Genomic DNA, 17,897 nt, shown 5'->3' on the forward strand with positions numbered 1-17,897 from the left:
AGCATGTGGATTTGGAGCCAAGAAGGAAGCAGCCTGCAAACTTTTGGGAAACACTGAGATAAACTTTCTGACATTGTATTTCATTTGCAATTTCTCTGCCCATTCTCCTAGTTCCTTCTATAGCCTCTCTGTTCCTTCATCATTTCATCATTGATTCTCCTCATATCATTTGCAAATTTGGCCACAAAGTCATTCATTCCATAATCTAAATCACTGATATACAATATTCAAATAAATTCCCCAACCCCCACGCCTGTGGACCATCACTAGTACTGGCAGTCAATCTGAATATGATCTCTGTATTTCAACCCTCTGCCTCCCGCCTATCAGTCAATGCTCTACCCGCACTGTAGTGAATACTAGTTATAAAAAACAGTCCGGAGTCTAAGTAGGTTCAAAACTGTGATGCATTAGAAAAAATTCATAGCAAAGTCCAGAGAGTATTTAAACTGTTTATTAATGAACCATAACATGGTAATGATCATTGTAATGCGGTAACATCCATAAACTTGATGATAATGTCCTTGCTAACGTGACTAATATCCATGAAACAGTCAACAGATAATATTGAAACCCTGTTTATCCGCTGTATATCCTGCCATAGCAGTCAATGTGTACTAACTAAAATCCAACCTATGAAACCTACATGTCTGTACACTGGAAGCAACAGAACATGCACATCATCTGGAACTCAGAACAACGCCAACCCCCATCGTAAAACCATTACCAAAAACAATGCATATCTGGCTACTACACGTTATATTTCCATTATACCACAGACTCTTATTGTGTTAAGTAGTATCATGACTGGAACCTTGTCAAAAGGCCTTATGAAAAGCCAAATACACAGCACCCATTGCAGCTCCCCTTATCCAGCTGCTTAAAACTTACTCAAAGAATTCTAGTAGATTTAGCAAGCAAGCTATTGGCCAGTCCTGTCATATGCCTCCAAGTATTCCATTGCCTCCCAGTCGTTCCTTTGCTTTAAGCTCTCTAACCACCTCTGCTACATTACACAACATCCAATCCAGTGCAGCCAATCCCGTAGTAGGCTCATCAACAAAGTGCTGTAAAAACCCATCTCATAGGTATTTACAAATTCTCCGCCTTGAGATTTAGTCCCAATCTGCTTTTTCCAATCTTGCATTTTAACATCCCTCATGACAGCCATAACATTGCCGTTCTGACACACTTTTTCTACTTACTGTTGAAATTTGATGTCCACATCTTGGTTAAAGGCATATAATTGCCTTTTTAACCTTGTCATTTCTTAACTCACCACAGTGAGTCTATATCTTTGATCATGTCACCTTGTTCTAACAATTTAATGTAATTCTTTACCCACAGAGCCATACCACACTCTCTGCATACCTGCCTATCCCTTGGACATTCAGCTACCAATGACCCATGTAGTCACAATTACATAATGATACCTTTAGCCCTGTATTTATTACTTTTTTTGACTACGACCCTGTTTCGCTGCAACTCATCCCACTGGTGGCAATTTTGCACTGCCTGTCCTTCACATGAACTCCCTACCGCCTGTATCTACTGTGCATCAACCACCCCTTAACTTTGGTTCCTAATCCCACGAGAATCGAGTTTAATCTCCCTCCCCAACAGCATTAACAACCCTCGCGGCTATATTGGTTCCCCTCTAATTCAGGTGCAACATCTCACTTGTGACAACTCTCCCCACCCTCAGAAAAGTTCCAATGATCCAAGAATCCAAGGAATGATATGAACTTCTTGCTCCCACCCTCCCAGCACCTTTCCCTTTGGCCACAGGAGGTAATCAGTCCTTCCAAATGAAGCAGGAATTGTCTAATGTGGTCTTGTTGTGACCTTATCTACGTCGGAAAGACTGGGCGCAGACTGGGAGATCGCTTCACTGAGCACCTTCATTCAATCCACATCAGTGACAGGGAACCATTTCAAATCTGTGTCACACTCCCGTGGCCTTATATAAATTGGGGGGACAACATTTGATATCTCGTCTGGACACTCTCCAGACAGATGGCATTAACATCAACGTCCAGTTTCTGCTAACATGTTCTCCCTTCCCTTTCCAATGACTTCTCTCTTTCACCCTCTCCATTCACAGAGCCATCCCATCTCCCCTGTCTGCTAATGTGCTCTCCCTCCTTTATCCACCTATTTCCTCCTGTCTTTTAGGACCATTCTCCTTGCCCCTATTCCTCCCACCTCCCCTTTTTATTCAGACACCTGCCAACATTTTTCCATACCTTGATGAAGGGCTCAAGCACAACCCATCAGTTATGTACTTTTATCTTTGCTATATAAAAGACAATATTTAATCTGCTGTTTCTCCAGCATTGCAGTTTTACTTAAAACCCTGCACCCTAAACCTAGACAACAGCAATATCTACATCCAGCTACACTTCATCACCATCATTACTTCAGCAAGCTCCAAGTCCTGGGCCTCTGTATCCAACTCTGCAATGGATCCTTAACATCCTCATCAGAAGACCACAGTCAGTATGAATTGGAGACAACATCTCCTCCTTACTGACTATCAACACAGGTGCATCCCAAGGATGTGTGCTTAGCCCACTGCTCTACTCGCTGTACTCATAACAGTGTGGCCAGGCACAATTCCAATGCCATCTACAAATTTGCCGATGACACCATGACACAAACAGCAATCAGGAAGCTAGTTGAATGGTGTCACAACAACTTTGTGTTCAGTGTCAGCAAAACAAAGGAGATGATTATGGACGTCAGGAGGAAGTCAGGAGAAACTGATCCAGTTCTCATCAAGGGGTCACCAGTGGAAAGGGACAAAGAACTTCAAATTCCTAGGAGTGAACATCTCTGAGGATCTGTCCTGGAGCCTCCATGTTGATACAATTACAAAGAAGGCTCACCAGTGGCTAGACTTTGTGAGATGTCTGAGGAGATTCAGTATGTCACCAAAGACCCTTGCAACTTTCAACAGGTGGGGAGCATTCTGACCAGTTCATCTCTGTCTGGTAGAGGTGCCAATATATACAACAAAAATATACCCCAGAGGGTTGTTAACTCATCCTGCAATATCAAAGGCACCAGACTTCATCGAGAACATCGACCTGAGATGCTGACTTAAAAAAGAAGCCTCTATCCTCGAAGACCCCAACCACCCAGGCCATGCCCTCTTCACTCTGCTACCATTGGGACAAAGGTAGAGGAACCTGAAGACAAGCATTCAATGGCACATGGACAGTTTCTTCCCCATCACCATCAGATTCTTGAATAATCAATGAATCACAGAAACTTCCTCACTATCTCCAATTCATTTATTTCTAATTTTGAAATGTTATTTATAGCAATATAAATCCCACCGTGATGCTATTGTAAAACAATTAATTTCATGACATGTTTGTGACAATAAACTCTAATTCTGTTTCTTCACTCTCATTAGCCACTCATTTTTCTGCTCTATCTACCTGTACCAAATTTCCCTAACTCATGGCACCAGGAGTAATCTGGACATTACCACCTCAGCCTCTTTCCCAATTCCCTAAACACTTACATTGCAGGACCTCTATCCCACTCCTGTTTGTGTTTTCAGTACCAGTGCGTACCATGACCTCTGCCTGATCACTCTCCCTTTTATGGCAACTGCTCAGAGATATCCTGCACCTGGGAGAAAACACCACATCCTGGACTCTCTTTTCTTGTCTGCTCCCTTAACTACTGAGTCCATTGTCACTATTGTTCTACCCGACTTCCCTCTGAGGCTCAGAGCCAACATGGTGCAACGCCTGGCTGCTGCCAGGCCCAGACACGGCATCCCCCTCAGCTGTATCCAAAGGGGTGTACGTGTGGCTGAGGGGAATTGCCACAGGTTAACCCTGCACAGACTTATGCCTCTCTTCACCATTCTACAAGCTGAATCCTGCACTCTGGGCGTAACCACCTGATAAGACTTTTGAGCTCCAACTTGCTCAGTATCCCAGATGATCCTGTTCATCCAGCTCCAGTTCTTTAACAGTCTTTCGGAAGCTAGAGATGGGTACTCTTCCCACAGAAAACCATCAGATTCCATGAATTCCAACATTTTACAGGAACATCCCACTGCCTACGATTAATGCCCAAGTTAATAAATAAACCTCCTTTTTGAAAATAAATGCATGGCCTCACAGAAGAGTTTATGGCTCCCTCAACAACTTCTATATATGCACCATCGCAGCATGTTACAGGTGGTATGTCAAAAAGGTTAGAAACTAATAAAAGTGGTGACTGCAGCTCAGAAGATCGTGCAAACCTGCCTCCCCTCCATGGACTCCACTTACATCTCAGGTGAGGAAGAGAGTCACACCCTGGACTCCCTTCTCCCGTCGAAGGAGTTGAAGAGTGTGAGAGATCGTGCACCAACAGGTTTAAAGACTGTTTCTTCACCAGTTAACAGGTCCTGAATGAACTCCACCCTAAACCTGCTTGATATTTTAATGGACATTTTCACTATAATGTAATCCCTAGTTTTATACAGCTATGTGAGACTGCATATAAAAGGCTTCTCAATGTAGAGTACTAGGTATAATGTGACAACCCAAAATCCCTCCATGAACTTCCTCCAATTTTTCCTTTGGATAAGTCTACATTTCCTGGTAAATTTTAGAAACTATATAAAATACTATCTGCAAACTACTCCCACATTTAAATAGATTTATGATAAACAAGATTTTTGTTTGGATTAGACTACATTTCGTACTACAGTTTAGAAATAATACAAAACATGCCAATGTTTAACTAACCAAGAAGGTAGATAAAGGAAAAGCTGTGGATGTTGTCTACATGGACTTTAGTAAGACCTTTGACATATTCCCACATGGGAGCTTAGTTCATACACTAGGTATCTAGGGGAAGTTGTAAAATTGATTTAAAATTGGCTGCATAGAATCCAGAGAGTGGTAATGGATGATTGCTTCTCAAACTGGAGGCTGACAAGTGGTCTGCCTCAGGGATCGGTTCTGGGACCATTGTTTATTGTTGTCTATATTAATAATCTGGATGATAATGTGGTAAATTGGATTAGAAAGTTTGCAGATGACACTAAAATTGGAGTCGTTGTTGACAGTGAATGTTTTCAAAGCTTGCAGAGGCATCTGGACCAGCTGGAAAAATGGGATGAACAATGGCAGACAGAATTTAATGCACGTGTGAGATGGTGCATTTTGCAAGGACAAACCCAAGAAAGAACAAACATAGTAACTAATAGAGCACTGGGGAGAGCAGTACAACAGAGGGATCTGGGAATACAAATACGTAATTAATTCCCTTAGACTGGGATCCAGAGGTATTCAGGGTTGTAAAGAGAGTTTATGGCATATTGGCCTTCGTAAATCAAAATAGCCTTCTTTCACTAACATCCTAGTTAATTTTCCATGGAGTGTCCCGGGATAGGAAGTCCTTTGAGCCATTTCCACTGATCACCCTTAACTGGGGCTTTCTGCTGTCCCTTTTCCACTGGTTTTATCAGCATATTCAGTGGATATGAGTAGGGGTCGACGTTGTTAATCCCCAGTGTGAAATTATGTAATTTGATGCTGCCGTTTGGAGTATTCCTGTTCCACTGGACCCTGTCCCAGTAAATCCAGTTAATTCCTGGGACTGGGTGCCAGTGGAAAAGAGGTTTAAGTATTGAGTACAGGAGTTGGAATGTTGTAGTGAGTTTATATAAGACATTAGTGAGGCCAAATTTGAAGTATTGTGTGCAATTCTGGTTACCTAACTACAGGAAGAATATCAGTAAAATTGAAAGAATCCAGAAAAGATTTACTAAGACTTCAGGGACTGAGTTACAGGGAAAGGTTGAAGAAGTTTGGGTTTTATCCCCTGGAGCAAAGAAGAATGAGAGGAGATTTGACAGAGGTTTACTGGATTATGAAAGATGTAGACGGAGTGGATACAAGTAGGCTTTTACTACTTATAATGGAGAAGATCAATACAAGAGGTAATAGTTTAAGTTGAAAGGGGAAAGTTTTAGGGGGAACGTTCTTCAGGGAGAGTGGTGGGTGTGTGGAAAAGAGCTACTGTCTGAGGAGGTGGGTGTGGACTTGATCTTGCGTTTAAAGAATAAATTAGATAAAGATGGGAGAGGTCTGAAGGATGCAGAATGGGAGGTCATTGGGGGTAGGTGATGAATGGTCTGCAGACTAGAAGAGACTAATGATCTTATTTCTGCAAATAATCCATATTTAAAGGTGTTTATTAATTATTAAATAAGGATGATTTTGTTCAATTACGTGGAATTTCATCCTTGTTTAGTAGAGTAATAATGCTTTGGAAAAAATATGTCACACATACCAAATTCAATAAATTGTCTACACCATATAAGAAACACAGCGACATTGCATTAATGTACGTTCCACTTTAGTAACACTTAAATAGCCAATTTAGGACTTTGATAAAAATACAATCACATGCAAAATGTTCGTCGCTCTGAAAGTGTGGTTTAAATTGGGAAGCTCTGCAGGAATTTTAGGAAAAATTATCGTAGTTAAACGAAAATAACGGTTCGCAATTGGCGTCAATAAACAATGTGTGCAATTTCTCTCCTTGTAAAGGCTTTGCAACTGAATAGAAGAGAAACATTTTGAGAGGACTACAGCGAAGTTTAATGTGTGGCCTTATCTTTCTCCATTCCGCCCCTCCCTCCACCCGCATTCCCTCCCTCCCTCCAGCCCTCTGAGCGCAGAACCTTCCAGAAAAATCAAGCACAAACACCCAAGTCTCCGGCATCATGCTCAGAAATAGAGCGGGATCACCCATACTCTCTCCACAGATTGGACAGCAGCGCTCGACGCCGATCGCTCATTGGCTCGAGCCCTTGTCCATCATTGAAGAGGGTGGCGGCAACAATTTAGAGTAGGCGGCGCCATGAGCTGTCCATCAAGCGAGCAGCGAGGCCTAACCGAATCCCCTGAACCAAACTCGAAGGTTTAACGCAATAATAAACACGATAGCGACGTACCCGCCGCCAACGCGCCGCTACCACCACGACCAGCACCTCGAGTTTACCTGACGCACAGGCGGGGTGAAAACTGCAGATGCCGGATTTCCTTTAAAGATATGTCTAGTTTTCCACACCGCTGAATCCTCCAGCTCTGCGAAACCCGCCAAAAAAAACACACACCCCTCCCCCCCCTTCTCTCTCTCATACACACACACACACACATACACACACACACACACACACAATCTTAAAGGACGCCAACGCCGACCAATAGGCGCAGGAGCGCAGACGCACACTCGCCTCGCCCACGTGGTTGGGCAGAAGGCGAGTAGTTGGGGAGCTGATCTTCCAGCCCGAGCAATGAATTTTTTTTCATTCTCCAATGGGGAGAGAGAGCGAAGGAAAGACGCGACCAATGAAAGGAGAGAGAAGGCGGGGTCTAAGGCCGTAGCCACTCTTATATAAGGTGCAGCGCTAGTGCAGCGCGGTCTCTTGCTTTCTGTCGTTTGGCGGCTTTTGGTAACTTTGTTTTTCCTAAGCAATTTGTAAACCTTATTTTTCTTCAATAACGGCTGCACGTAGAATAGGCAAGACGGCGCCCTCGTACGAACGCGATATGGAGGTGAGTGGTGGCCTTGTTCAACCGCCAACGCCCGTGACGCAGCAAATAATTCCTCCGCCGCCATTACGCGAGGCAGCTGATGCCTAGTTTTTTTCGTCCACATTAACCTTCACTGTCGTCTCTTCCGTCCCCTACTACCGCTCAGTGCTCTTTCTCCCTCATTTCCCAGCCCATACACACACAAGGTTGGTACAACGGTGAGTGTAGTGATGGCGGGAAGGATCAACGCGTGTCCCGGGCCTCGCCGTTCTCGTGGGTGGGGGGGGGAGGGGGTGTTGTGGAGCGAAAGGCTGCTGCCTCCTCCCCCACCTCACCCTGTTGGGGGGGGGGGAGAGAAGTAGCGCTCTGTCCCCTGAGCTAGCGAGTACGGGAACGATTGGCCTCTTCCCGCTGCTCTCATCCCCCTTTAACCCGAGATCTCTTCAGCCACGGCTTATCGGTGTCCCCACTCCCCTCGGCCGTTTCGTGAAATGGCGGCTTACTATCCTGTCCCATTCCTCTGGCCTGACTCCACGATGGCCGAATTTTTTAAAGTGTGGGGTCCTATTTTACACCGGGCCGAGGCTGGCCGTTACCGCTTGGCCTGCTCTGGTCCCTCTTCAAAATGGCGGCGGCAGCCATCTTGTGCACTGTGTGTGGGGGGGGGGGGTCGGTCGGGCAAGGGTTTCCGTCCTTGGCTGCTATTCTGTCGCAGGGGCGATGACAGCGGCTCCCTAGGGCTAACGTTAGTGTTACCATCTGCAATCTGGGTGGCTCACAATGGGGACTCGGATCGGGCGTGCGGCTGCCACCGTGCTGGTTAGGGGTGGTGTGCAAGGACCCTCACTACAGTCTAAGATCCTGGACCCACCTTTCAGGTGAAGCAACTCTTATACCTCCAAGGAACTCACGCACAGCACCCATCACTTCGTCCACAACAAAGGCAACCTCCCAGTTGTGACTATTTAAATTTTTAGTCACAATCTCAAGCTCTCATGTCTGTCCATAGCTTTTCAGACTATCCCACCCTGACCAACCACACACAGATTGGAGGATCAATAGATCATTTTTCATCTGGGCACCCTCTAAACCCAGTGCATGAAAATTGAGTTAAATGTAATCAGCTGTTATCCTCACCCACTTTTAACTAGTCATTCCAGTTCCTTATTCCTTTTTCTCCAGCATTTGTTTTTTTTCACTCACCACTATTTATGTTGACAAGAGTGAATGTGGGTTTGTAAATGGATCCAGTTCTTTCTCTATATCTCTTTTGGTTGCAAGTATGCACAATCAGCAAAGTTTGATGTGTGGATTGTGGGACATTTGGATTCACCCAGTTGGTTCCATCTGGCTGCGTATCTTTAAATGATTCTGTATTAGGTAAAATGTTATGATGCACTTATATTTAGTAAAATGTGCTTGTAGGTTAGTAGATATGAAAATGTGAGCTGGGTTAGGGTGGCTGTAGTTATCAATGATGACTCAGCCCAGTTACCTATGTGTCTGCTGCCTTTGGAAATTTTGGTTCAGTTTATTCTCCTGCCATCCGATGTCTTTGTTCATCAATGGCAGGAGCAGCCTTTTGACTTCACATGCACTAGTCACTTATAGCATATTGTGTGGTCTCAATCTTTTGATAGTTAATTGCTGAGAGCTGGTATGTTGTGAGGGAGTCTCGCCTTTAAAATTTGAATGGTTGTCTGCATTGTTAAGTAGGTAGATAGCTGCTAACACTGCCGCTTTTCTTTTCTATTGGAGGACTCGCAGGAGCCGGAACAGCTGCGGAAGCTATTCATAGGCGGGCTAAGTTTCGAGACTACGGATGACAGCCTGCGGAACCACTTTGAGCAATGGGGTCGGCTAACTGACTGCGTGGTGAGTTCTTTGCACCATGCGTGGAGTGTGACATTTTGCTGCTTTGAGACACTGGCCTTGACTTGCGGTTTTGTTGCAGGTGATGAGGGACCCCAACACCAAACGCTCGAGGGGGTTTGGGTTTGTTACCTACTCTTGTGTCTCAGAGGTGGATGGGGCAATGGCTGCCAGACCCCATAAAGTTGATGGTCGTGTGGTGGAGCCAAAGCGCGCAGTGTCCAGGGAGGTAAGGTGTTTTGTTCAGTTGGTGTACAAGGATGAGTTACTGAATCTACTAGTCACACTGTTGTAATCCTGGTGTTCTCCTTAGGACTCCACCCGGCCTGGAGCACACTTGACAGTGAAGAAGATTTTCGTTGGGGGTATCAAAGAAGACACAGAGGAGCACCATCTCAGAGACTACTTTGAAAAGTTTGGCAAGATTGAGGTCACAGAGGTGATGACAGATCGTCAGAGTGGGAAGAAGAGGGGTTTTGCGTTTATTACGTTTGATGACCATGATGCTGTTGACAAGATAGTTGGTGAGCAGCAAGGTGCATAATTCTGGTATGACTTGGGGGTGTGAAGGAAAGGCCTGCTAATGTACTTCTTTCTTCCAGTTCAAAAGTACCACACAATCAACGGGCACAACTGTGAAGTAAGGAAGGCACTGTCACGAGAGGAGATGCAGAATTCAGGCATGAACCAGAGAGGTAAGATCTGTTAAGATAAGAAACATTGCAGTTTGGAGGGACTGAATGGGTTTGTCGACGTTTTTGTTCTGGGTTTTGTAATAAGATATCATCAAGAAAATAGCAGGTCCATGGTTGTGCAGGACATTTGCCAACATATCTGAGCTTGGGGGAAGGAATAAGTAGAATCTGAGGGACTGAGTGGTAGATTGAGAGGCTTAGGTCATGTAAAATTTTTGTCCCTGGTTTGCATGTGAAAATTTTTTGCAATCTTTACACTTCAATAACCAAGGCATGAAAGGAGAGGGGACATGGAAGCAGTGTGGGAAATGTGGCTTGCCAGGTTGGTTTCTATTCTGAGACACTCTTAACACCTTTCCCAACTCCTTTAAATAGGTCGCGGGAGCTCTGGCAACTTCAGCAGAGGCAGCTTTGGTAATTCTGGGAGCAACTTCAGTAGTCGTGGTGGAGGAGGAAACTTCAATAGCCGAGGTGAGCTGTTTGGGGACGGCCAGTAATCATAGAGTATGGTGGGGGAGGGAGACAATTTTGAAGTTAGCATCACTAATCTCCTTTTTCCAGGTGGATTTGGTGGTGGCTCCAGAGGAGGCAGTGGATACGGAGGATGTGGCGATGGATACAATGGATTTGGTGATGGTGTGCTCTTGGAATCTGGGTCTGAATAGCGAGTGGGCTGCTATGGGATTAGTTACCTCATCGAGGAAATTGAATTGAACGTGTGGGTAAACAAAAAAATCCAGGTGCTAGGGTCTAGTGCACCATTTAATGTGCTCAGGTTAGGCAACGTTTGAAATGCTGAGTGACTTGGGAGAAAACTTAAACTGGACTGAGTTGTTGAGGGGGGGGGTGGTGCAGTTTTGAACTACCACTAATATTTCCATTATCATTTTTGCTAAGCAGGTGGTGGCTATGGGGGAAGTGGCTATGGAGGCAGTAACAGAGGTGGTGGCTATGGGGGAAGCCCATCATATGGCAACCAGGGTGGTGGTGGCGGCGGAGGAGGATATGGCAGCGGAGGTGGTGGTGGCTATGATGGTTACAACGGCGGCTTTGGTGGAGGTGAATATCTTTGACTTTTCGAGTTTCATAACACAGACCTTGCTGATCTATATGGAAACACGCCTGTTCACCCATTCCCCATTGGGGATCAAGTGCTTGTGTACAACTTGATTTTGTGACACTCCTATCACTGATCTCAAGGTGGTAAAAAGGTTTCTTCTTCTCCCCCCCCCCCCCCCCCCGAACTTCTAGGTAACCATAGTTCTGTAAAAGGCAGAACTGCACATCTCCAGTGCAGCTGGGTTTTTTTATTTTACCTGAGACTTGCTCAAAAGATTATAGATCCCTTGCTAAGTGATGCAGTCAAGTTCTGATTTCTTCCATACTTCTGATTGTAAATAAATTAAATGAAGTGAAAAGAGAACAAATAGGCTGTGGCCCCAAATGCTGTTGAGAGTGGCCTGAGGAAAAGATAGACTGTCCTATCCATATGCCCTTTCAAAACCTCTTTCCCTTGTAACTTGATACAACTCTGTTGCATCCATTGTTAACCTGTTCCACAGAAAGCAGACCCAGCCTTGTAGCTGCAGTGCTGCTGTCCCAGATGATCAGTTCATCCTGTGGTTATCTGCCCGCAGGAAATTTTGGCGGCGGTGGTGGAGGCAACTACAATGACTTTGGCAACTACCCCAACCAGTCCTCAAATTATGGCCCCATGAAGGGAGGTGGTGGTGGCTACGGAGGCAGGAGCTCAGGCGCTCCCTATGGAGGTGAGTGTTGCTGTTTCTGGAAGGTGTGGTTGTGGGCTGTGTTCCAATTCTGAACTAAGTTTCTTTGCATCCATAGGTAACTATGGTGGCTCTGGTGGCGGTGGCTCTTTTCCGCGGAGATTCTAGATAAAAACAGGTGTGTAACTTGGGTGTAGTTTGGGCAGGCTGTGAAGTTGAGTGCTTCCAGTGTCCACATTAACATGGCGGGAGTTCCCAATACTGGCACAAAATCTGTTGCCCTTTGGAGACTGGCTGCTTGGGAAAGGTGGGAGGTGGTGTGGAGTTTGGGCACCTGTTTCAGAATGGGGACAATGTCCCAGGGGTGAGCTATTAAATGTACTTGCCACCACACCTGGCCTTCGGAGGAGGTGGGCTGTAAGATTTTGGGTTGAAATGGGAGTGTTGGGTTTGTTAGTTCTCTGCTGTCATTTCTAATGTAGTCAGTCACCATATCTAGTGCTTGGTCTCTAGATTAATGAATACATTTTTATGGGGAGGCACTGGTTTGTCTTTGGTTGCCCCTCTGCTTAATATTAAGAAAACGTGATGTAGGAAATGCACGATATAATGATTCTATCCCATGTCGTTCAACAGGAATACAGTACTTAGCAGGAGAGGATGGGCCAACAGATTGACAGGGAGACAGCCAGCAGGTTACTGCAATACAAATCTCAGCCAAGCACAGGGCACAACTGCTACCGGAAGAAAATATCTTTTTTTTTTAGTCAGAAAAGTCAGTGTTTGAACTTACAAACTTTTTTTAAAAAGAGAATCTTTAATCCCATGTGCATGGATATCTGCTTAAGGACTGTGATATTTTGATAAACTGTTGAACAGGTTATTTTATAGTTGGTGATTTTTTTCCCTTCCCTGTTCTGGAAGTGTAAAATGAACATTCCAGTGAGTCTTTATTAGATTTTTTTGATTTTATTGCTCCAGTCTTTAACTGATAATATTAAATGTATTAGTTGTGATCATGACTCAGAATAAAAAAAACTTTCCATTTACTAGTACTGCAGATAGTCTGTCTTGTTTAAGCCTCTAGTGTTCAGCCAGCTGTGGCCTCAAGGTTTGCCATTGTGTGGGTTCTTAATTGCAACCCAAGACGCCTTGCTCACTTTCAACATTTCCTTCAAACTAACTTGTTCCTGCCCACTTGTAGTATTTAAATGGTGGCCATCATCCCAGGGTTGACGCAAAGTATGAGTGGCCTGGGTGGTGTCCCAAGTGGCACTGGCTCCTCTTTAGTGACCTGCCAACTTGGAACAAATGCTGCAAAATCACGGCAATGTAGGGTCAACACATCCATCCTGCTTGGGTTCACCTTTATATACCTCAATCCTATGATGGGAAAGGGCAACAGTGCTGGAAGTCTTTGGGCAAATATGGGTAAAAAAAACACTTTCGCATCACCAAAGCAGGCATCCCTGATTCCTAAATGAGTGATACTAGTCTCCATACACGTGCACCCATGAACCAGGCTTTTGTTCTGAATGTAATGTGGATGAGATTTTTTTTTATAGCTGCAGGCAGGGATTCAATGGAAACTGGCAAAGTGCCCAACAGCTTGTGTAGTCAGATGCATTGGCTGCAGAGAAAAGTCACCAGAGGGAACTTGGTGTGCTTTTATTTTTTTGTGTGCGTGCGCCACCTCCGGCTCTTGGTTCAAGATAGAACAAGGCAGGACTCCTGCAGTTACCACCATCGGCAGCAAAGGAGGAGACTATAGACTAGAGGCTACGAGCGAGCACACACACCGGAGTGTCAGGAGCAGCATCAGCTTTGATAGTTCCTCGGCCTTTAATTTTATTGGAGGCTAGCATGAGGGCTGCATCGTGGGAGGCTAGCTGTTAAGGCCTAGCACAGCCAGAAGCCTTGCTACCCTAAGACTAAAGCAGGCAGGCAGACTAGGTAAGGCTGGATTTTGTCATTTTTTAAATAAACAGAAGAATTTAGTACCTGTTCACTTGTGGCTCCATATTCCCTCTCCCAACAGATTGACTCTTTCCCTTATTGCTTGCAGGTAATCTCGGAAGTTTCGCCAGGTATGCAGATTATCACCTGCACTGTACACTGGCAGTATGTATCCTCAAGGTATGTTTCTGACAGGTTGAAGAGCAGCATAATGGGCAGTGTGAGACCCAACAGTTCTCCAAACAATCTGTTTGTCTCTACACCACAGGTAAACCTATCCCATCCACTTAACGCTTCTACAGGTGGTATGGGGCTGGTTGAATCACAAAAGGTTGGTATGAAGGTGCAACAATCAATGCAAATTGGATGATGGACTTCATTGTGCATTTTTTATGCACTCAGCATTTTTTTTCTATAGGTGGGTGACAGAGCTGCACATCATAATCAAAATATTGGCCACATCAAAGTACAATTTCAACATAACATCCCATTTTTTGTACTCCATACTTTGATTTATCAAGGCCAATTTGCTAAACATTTTCTACAACCCTAGCCACCTGTGCGACTTTCTTAAGTGCAACCCTACATTTTTATTCATTAAATTACATTTACTGTTATGCGGTCCATTTTTTAAGCTGGTTTACATCTGTAATCATTAAAAACCTCATCTTCCAATTTCCTGATAGTTCTGCCATGAGACACAACTAGTCACAGGTCTTCTGTTGGAGAAGATGGTTTCTGCAAAGCCAGTGTAGTCATCAAGACCATTGAAGATTCCAACTGATTTGTTCATTTCTCTCCTTACTCAAGACTCCAGTAGAGGTTCAGTGGGTTGATTTTTGAGAGGGGGGGAGGGATTATTTTACGTCAAGATTCAGTCACTTGGGTCATAGGAGTTCAAAAGGCTGAGGACGTGAACAAATCAGATGAAATGAAGCATAGAGGGATGTAGCGCATGATGGCTTAACCATATAACCACTTACAGCACAGAACAGACCAGTTTTGCCCTACTAATCCATGCCGTAACAAATCCCCACCCTCCTAGTCCCACTGACCAGCACCCGGTCCATACCCCTTCAGTCTTCTCCTCTCCATGTAACTATCCAGTCTATCCTTAAATGTAACCAATGATCCCGCCTCAACCACGTCTGCCGGAAGCTCATTCCACATCCCTATCATCCTTTGCGTAAAGAAATTTCCCCTCATGTTCCCCTTATAATTTTCCTCCTTCAATCTTAAACCATGCCCTCTAGTTTGAATCTCCCCCACTCTTAATTGAAAAAGCCTATTCACATTTACTCTGTCCCTTTTAAAATCTTACACACCAATGTAAAGTCCCCCCTCAATCATCTCCACTCCAGAGAAAAAAAGCCCTATTCTACACAACTTTTCCCTGTAACTCAAACTTTGAAATCCTGTCAACATTTTAGTAAACCTTATCTGCACTCTCTATTTTGCTTATATTTTTCCTATACTTTGGTGACCAAAACTGTATACAGTACTCCAAATTTGGCCTCACCAATGCCTTGTACAATTTCATCATAACCTCCCTACTCTTGAATTTAATACTCAGATTTATGAAGGCCAACATTCCAAATACCTTCTTCGCCACACCATCTACCTGAGTATCAGCCTTGAGGGTACTATTTACCATCACTCCTAAATCCCTTTGTTGCTCTGCACATCTCAATTTCCTACCATTTAATGCATATGACCTATTTAGATTTGCCTTTCCAAAATGTAATACCTCACACTTATCTATTAAATTCCATCAGCCATTTCTCAGCCCACACCTCCAGCCTTCCTAAATCACCTTTTAATCTACGGTAATCTTCCTCACTGTCCACAACACCACCAATCTTTGTATCATCCGCAAACTTGCTTATTCAATTCTCCAACCCTACTTCCAGATCGTTATTATATATAACAAACAACAGTGGACCCATGACTGATCCCTGAGGAACTCCACTAGTCACCGGCCTCTAATTGGACAAACAATTTTCTACCACTACTCTGACATCTCCCATCCAACCATTGCTGAATCAATTTCACTACCTCATTATTTATACCTAATGCCTCCACCTTTTTTCCTAACCTCCTGTGGGGAACTTTGTCAAAAGCTTTACTAAAGTCTAAATAGACAACATCCACAGCTTTCCCTACATCAACCTTTTTTGTAACCCCCTCGAAGAACTCAATCAGGTTTGTCAAGCATGATCTACCCCTGTCAAAATCATGCGGATTACTCCCTAGCAATCCCTGTACCTCCAAATATTTGTAAATACCATCCATCAAAACACCATCAACTTGCCCACAACAGACTTCAGACTCACGGGCTTAGAGATGAGGTAGTGTACCAGAGGGTGACAAACAGCAAGGGGATGCAGGGGACTGGCGAGAATTAGTGATGTGCATAAGAGCAGAGGATAACAGACATAGAGAGTATATGGGGGGAGATTCACCAAGGTTTTAACGGGATTCTGGGTCTTACCCCAATATCAATGGAGTTTCAGGTGTATAATGGGTAATAGAATGCACAAGGCTACTAGATTAAAGTGGAGGATATTGGGTTGTGCTGGCACATAAAATTACATGGAGTCCCCCAGGATGTGAATGAGATCTGTTATTGTCTTTTTTAAATGTTTGTCTTAGTACTGTAAAAAACTTAAAAGTTCTTAAGGCAGTTTGGATAGAAAAAAAAATCATGATTAAAAGTTAACACTTGTTCCAATTATGGCTTGCATTCTAGAAGGGGCATCGTAAGGGAACATGCACATGAGTAGATTGGGGGCACATTTTTTGTAAGTACCAGTTGTCTAAGACATGTTGGTAATCTGGAATACTCCCTGAACACAAAATGAGTGACCACTGGTTAGCATTGATGTCAAGGTTCAGAGTTTTAACCTTATGATCAGGTCATCTTTTCTTGTTCAACAGGTGAATGCTGATGATGTGATTGTGAGCTTGTTCCGTAATCTGCATCACTCTTTGGAAAGCTTAAAACCATGTTTAATATTCTATTTTCGGCAGATTTTCTGATTGTAAACCTTTTTGCAATAAAATGAGTGGGGAAAAGCTGTTTATTTCCTTGCATTATTTTGAAATGTTTACACTGAGATCCAGAATGCCTGGTTCAAGTACTGTCCACTCGTCAGTATTGGGAAGCTGTTTCTTGCCTTTCTACTGAGAGATCATAGATTCTTTGAAATAATCTTGCTTCATAATAATCTAATACTTTTCAAAAGTAAAAGGAAGACGCTTATTTTGAAACTTTTACCTAAATTTTACCTTGTACTTATAAATCTCTATTCCATAAACCCAAACACTGGCAAATTATAATAACTAAGAATTCCATCTATAACTGAACTTAACCACAAATTTGAGTTAATTCAGTATTAGCTCTTATCAATGGTTTATCCACTTGGAACGTCCTATTAATAAATTTCAATTGCTAATTCGTATAAATTCTGAAATTAGGAAGTTGAAACCTTCCTAATGCATTCTTTGAAACTTCTACCATTTTAACTTTACACAAAAAAACTCACCAAAGTATTTATGTCCTTTAAAAATTTGAGCAATCTTGCAAGGAATAGATTGAAAAAGATACTGAATTTGAGGAAATATCTTCATTTTAATGTAATTAACATGACATATTAATATAAGCAAATCCACCAGTTGAAATAATTTAATTTTAGACGAAGGTAGGTCATTCAATTCATATAAATGATTATAATTGCCATCTAAATATTTAATCCAATCTGACCATTTAAATTCCATAATAAGCTTACACAGAATAATCCATTTCAGCTAATGGCCCTGTTAATTTTATAATTCATATTTCACCATACTGTTCCAGTCTGTCATGCAGATTCCTTAGATTTCAATGAATTCAGAACATCAATATTTTTAAATACTTCAAATTTCACTTAGGTGCAGTTGTTTTAATTTAGCACACATCCTTGAAACGGCTACGCATCCCACTGAGTAGGTGGACTGTTTAGGCACGGCAGTCTATTTGCTGCAATAAGTCCAAACGTGTCGCCTTCAGGTGGTCCACTGAAAAGTTACTCCTCCCGACCAATGTGAAA

The 17,897-nt window shown here is 43.4% G+C and overlaps 2 protein-coding genes across 21 annotated transcripts in view; one reads left to right on the forward strand and one right to left on the reverse strand.

Annotated features, from left to right (window-relative positions):
• Positions 1-7,217, reverse strand: part of LOC138750141 (chromobox protein homolog 5-like) — a 42,662-nt gene extending 35,445 nt beyond the window's left edge. Inside the window, exon 1 of one of the 4 annotated variants that reach the window (XM_069912279.1) lies at positions 7,024-7,217. In XM_069912279.1, coding sequence (XP_069768380.1) covers positions 7,024-7,181 — 158 coding nt within the window. In that variant the 5' untranslated portion in view covers positions 7,182-7,217. Of the gene's footprint in view, positions 1-6,976 lie in introns of all 4 variants that reach the window. The other 3 variants (XM_069912280.1, XM_069912281.1, XM_069912282.1) reach the window with 3 other exon arrangements.
• Positions 7,218-7,392: 175 nt separating this feature from the next.
• Positions 7,393-16,884, forward strand: LOC138750140 (heterogeneous nuclear ribonucleoprotein A3-like). Of its 17 annotated transcripts, none has more exons than XR_011349108.1 (14): positions 7,395-7,580; positions 9,318-9,434; positions 9,514-9,660; positions 9,745-9,955; positions 10,034-10,126; positions 10,502-10,597; positions 10,688-10,762; positions 11,027-11,185; positions 11,764-11,895; positions 11,972-12,031; positions 12,490-13,806; positions 13,919-13,989; positions 16,559-16,610; positions 16,747-16,884. XR_011349108.1 is itself a non-coding variant. In XM_069912277.1 (12 exons), exons 1-10 carry the CDS (start codon positions 7,575-7,577, stop codon positions 12,019-12,021), a joined length of 1,086 nt encoding a protein of 361 aa, XP_069768378.1. In that variant the 5' UTR covers positions 7,393-7,574; the 3' UTR covers positions 12,022-12,031; positions 13,919-13,940; positions 16,559-16,884. The 17 variants fall into 17 exon arrangements, 3 of the variants coding, with proteins under 3 accessions (XP_069768378.1, XP_069768379.1, XP_069768377.1); XR_011349109.1 differs by having other exon boundaries at positions 13,919-13,940; XR_011349104.1 differs by having other exon boundaries at positions 13,919-16,610.
• Positions 16,885-17,897: the final 1,013 nt, after the last annotated feature.

Source organism: Narcine bancroftii (assembly GCF_036971445.1).
Source record: "Narcine bancroftii isolate sNarBan1 chromosome 12 unlocalized genomic scaffold, sNarBan1.hap1 SUPER_12_unloc_2, whole genome shotgun sequence".
In the NCBI taxonomy this organism is placed as follows: Eukaryota; Metazoa; Chordata; class Chondrichthyes; order Torpediniformes; family Narcinidae; genus Narcine; species Narcine bancroftii.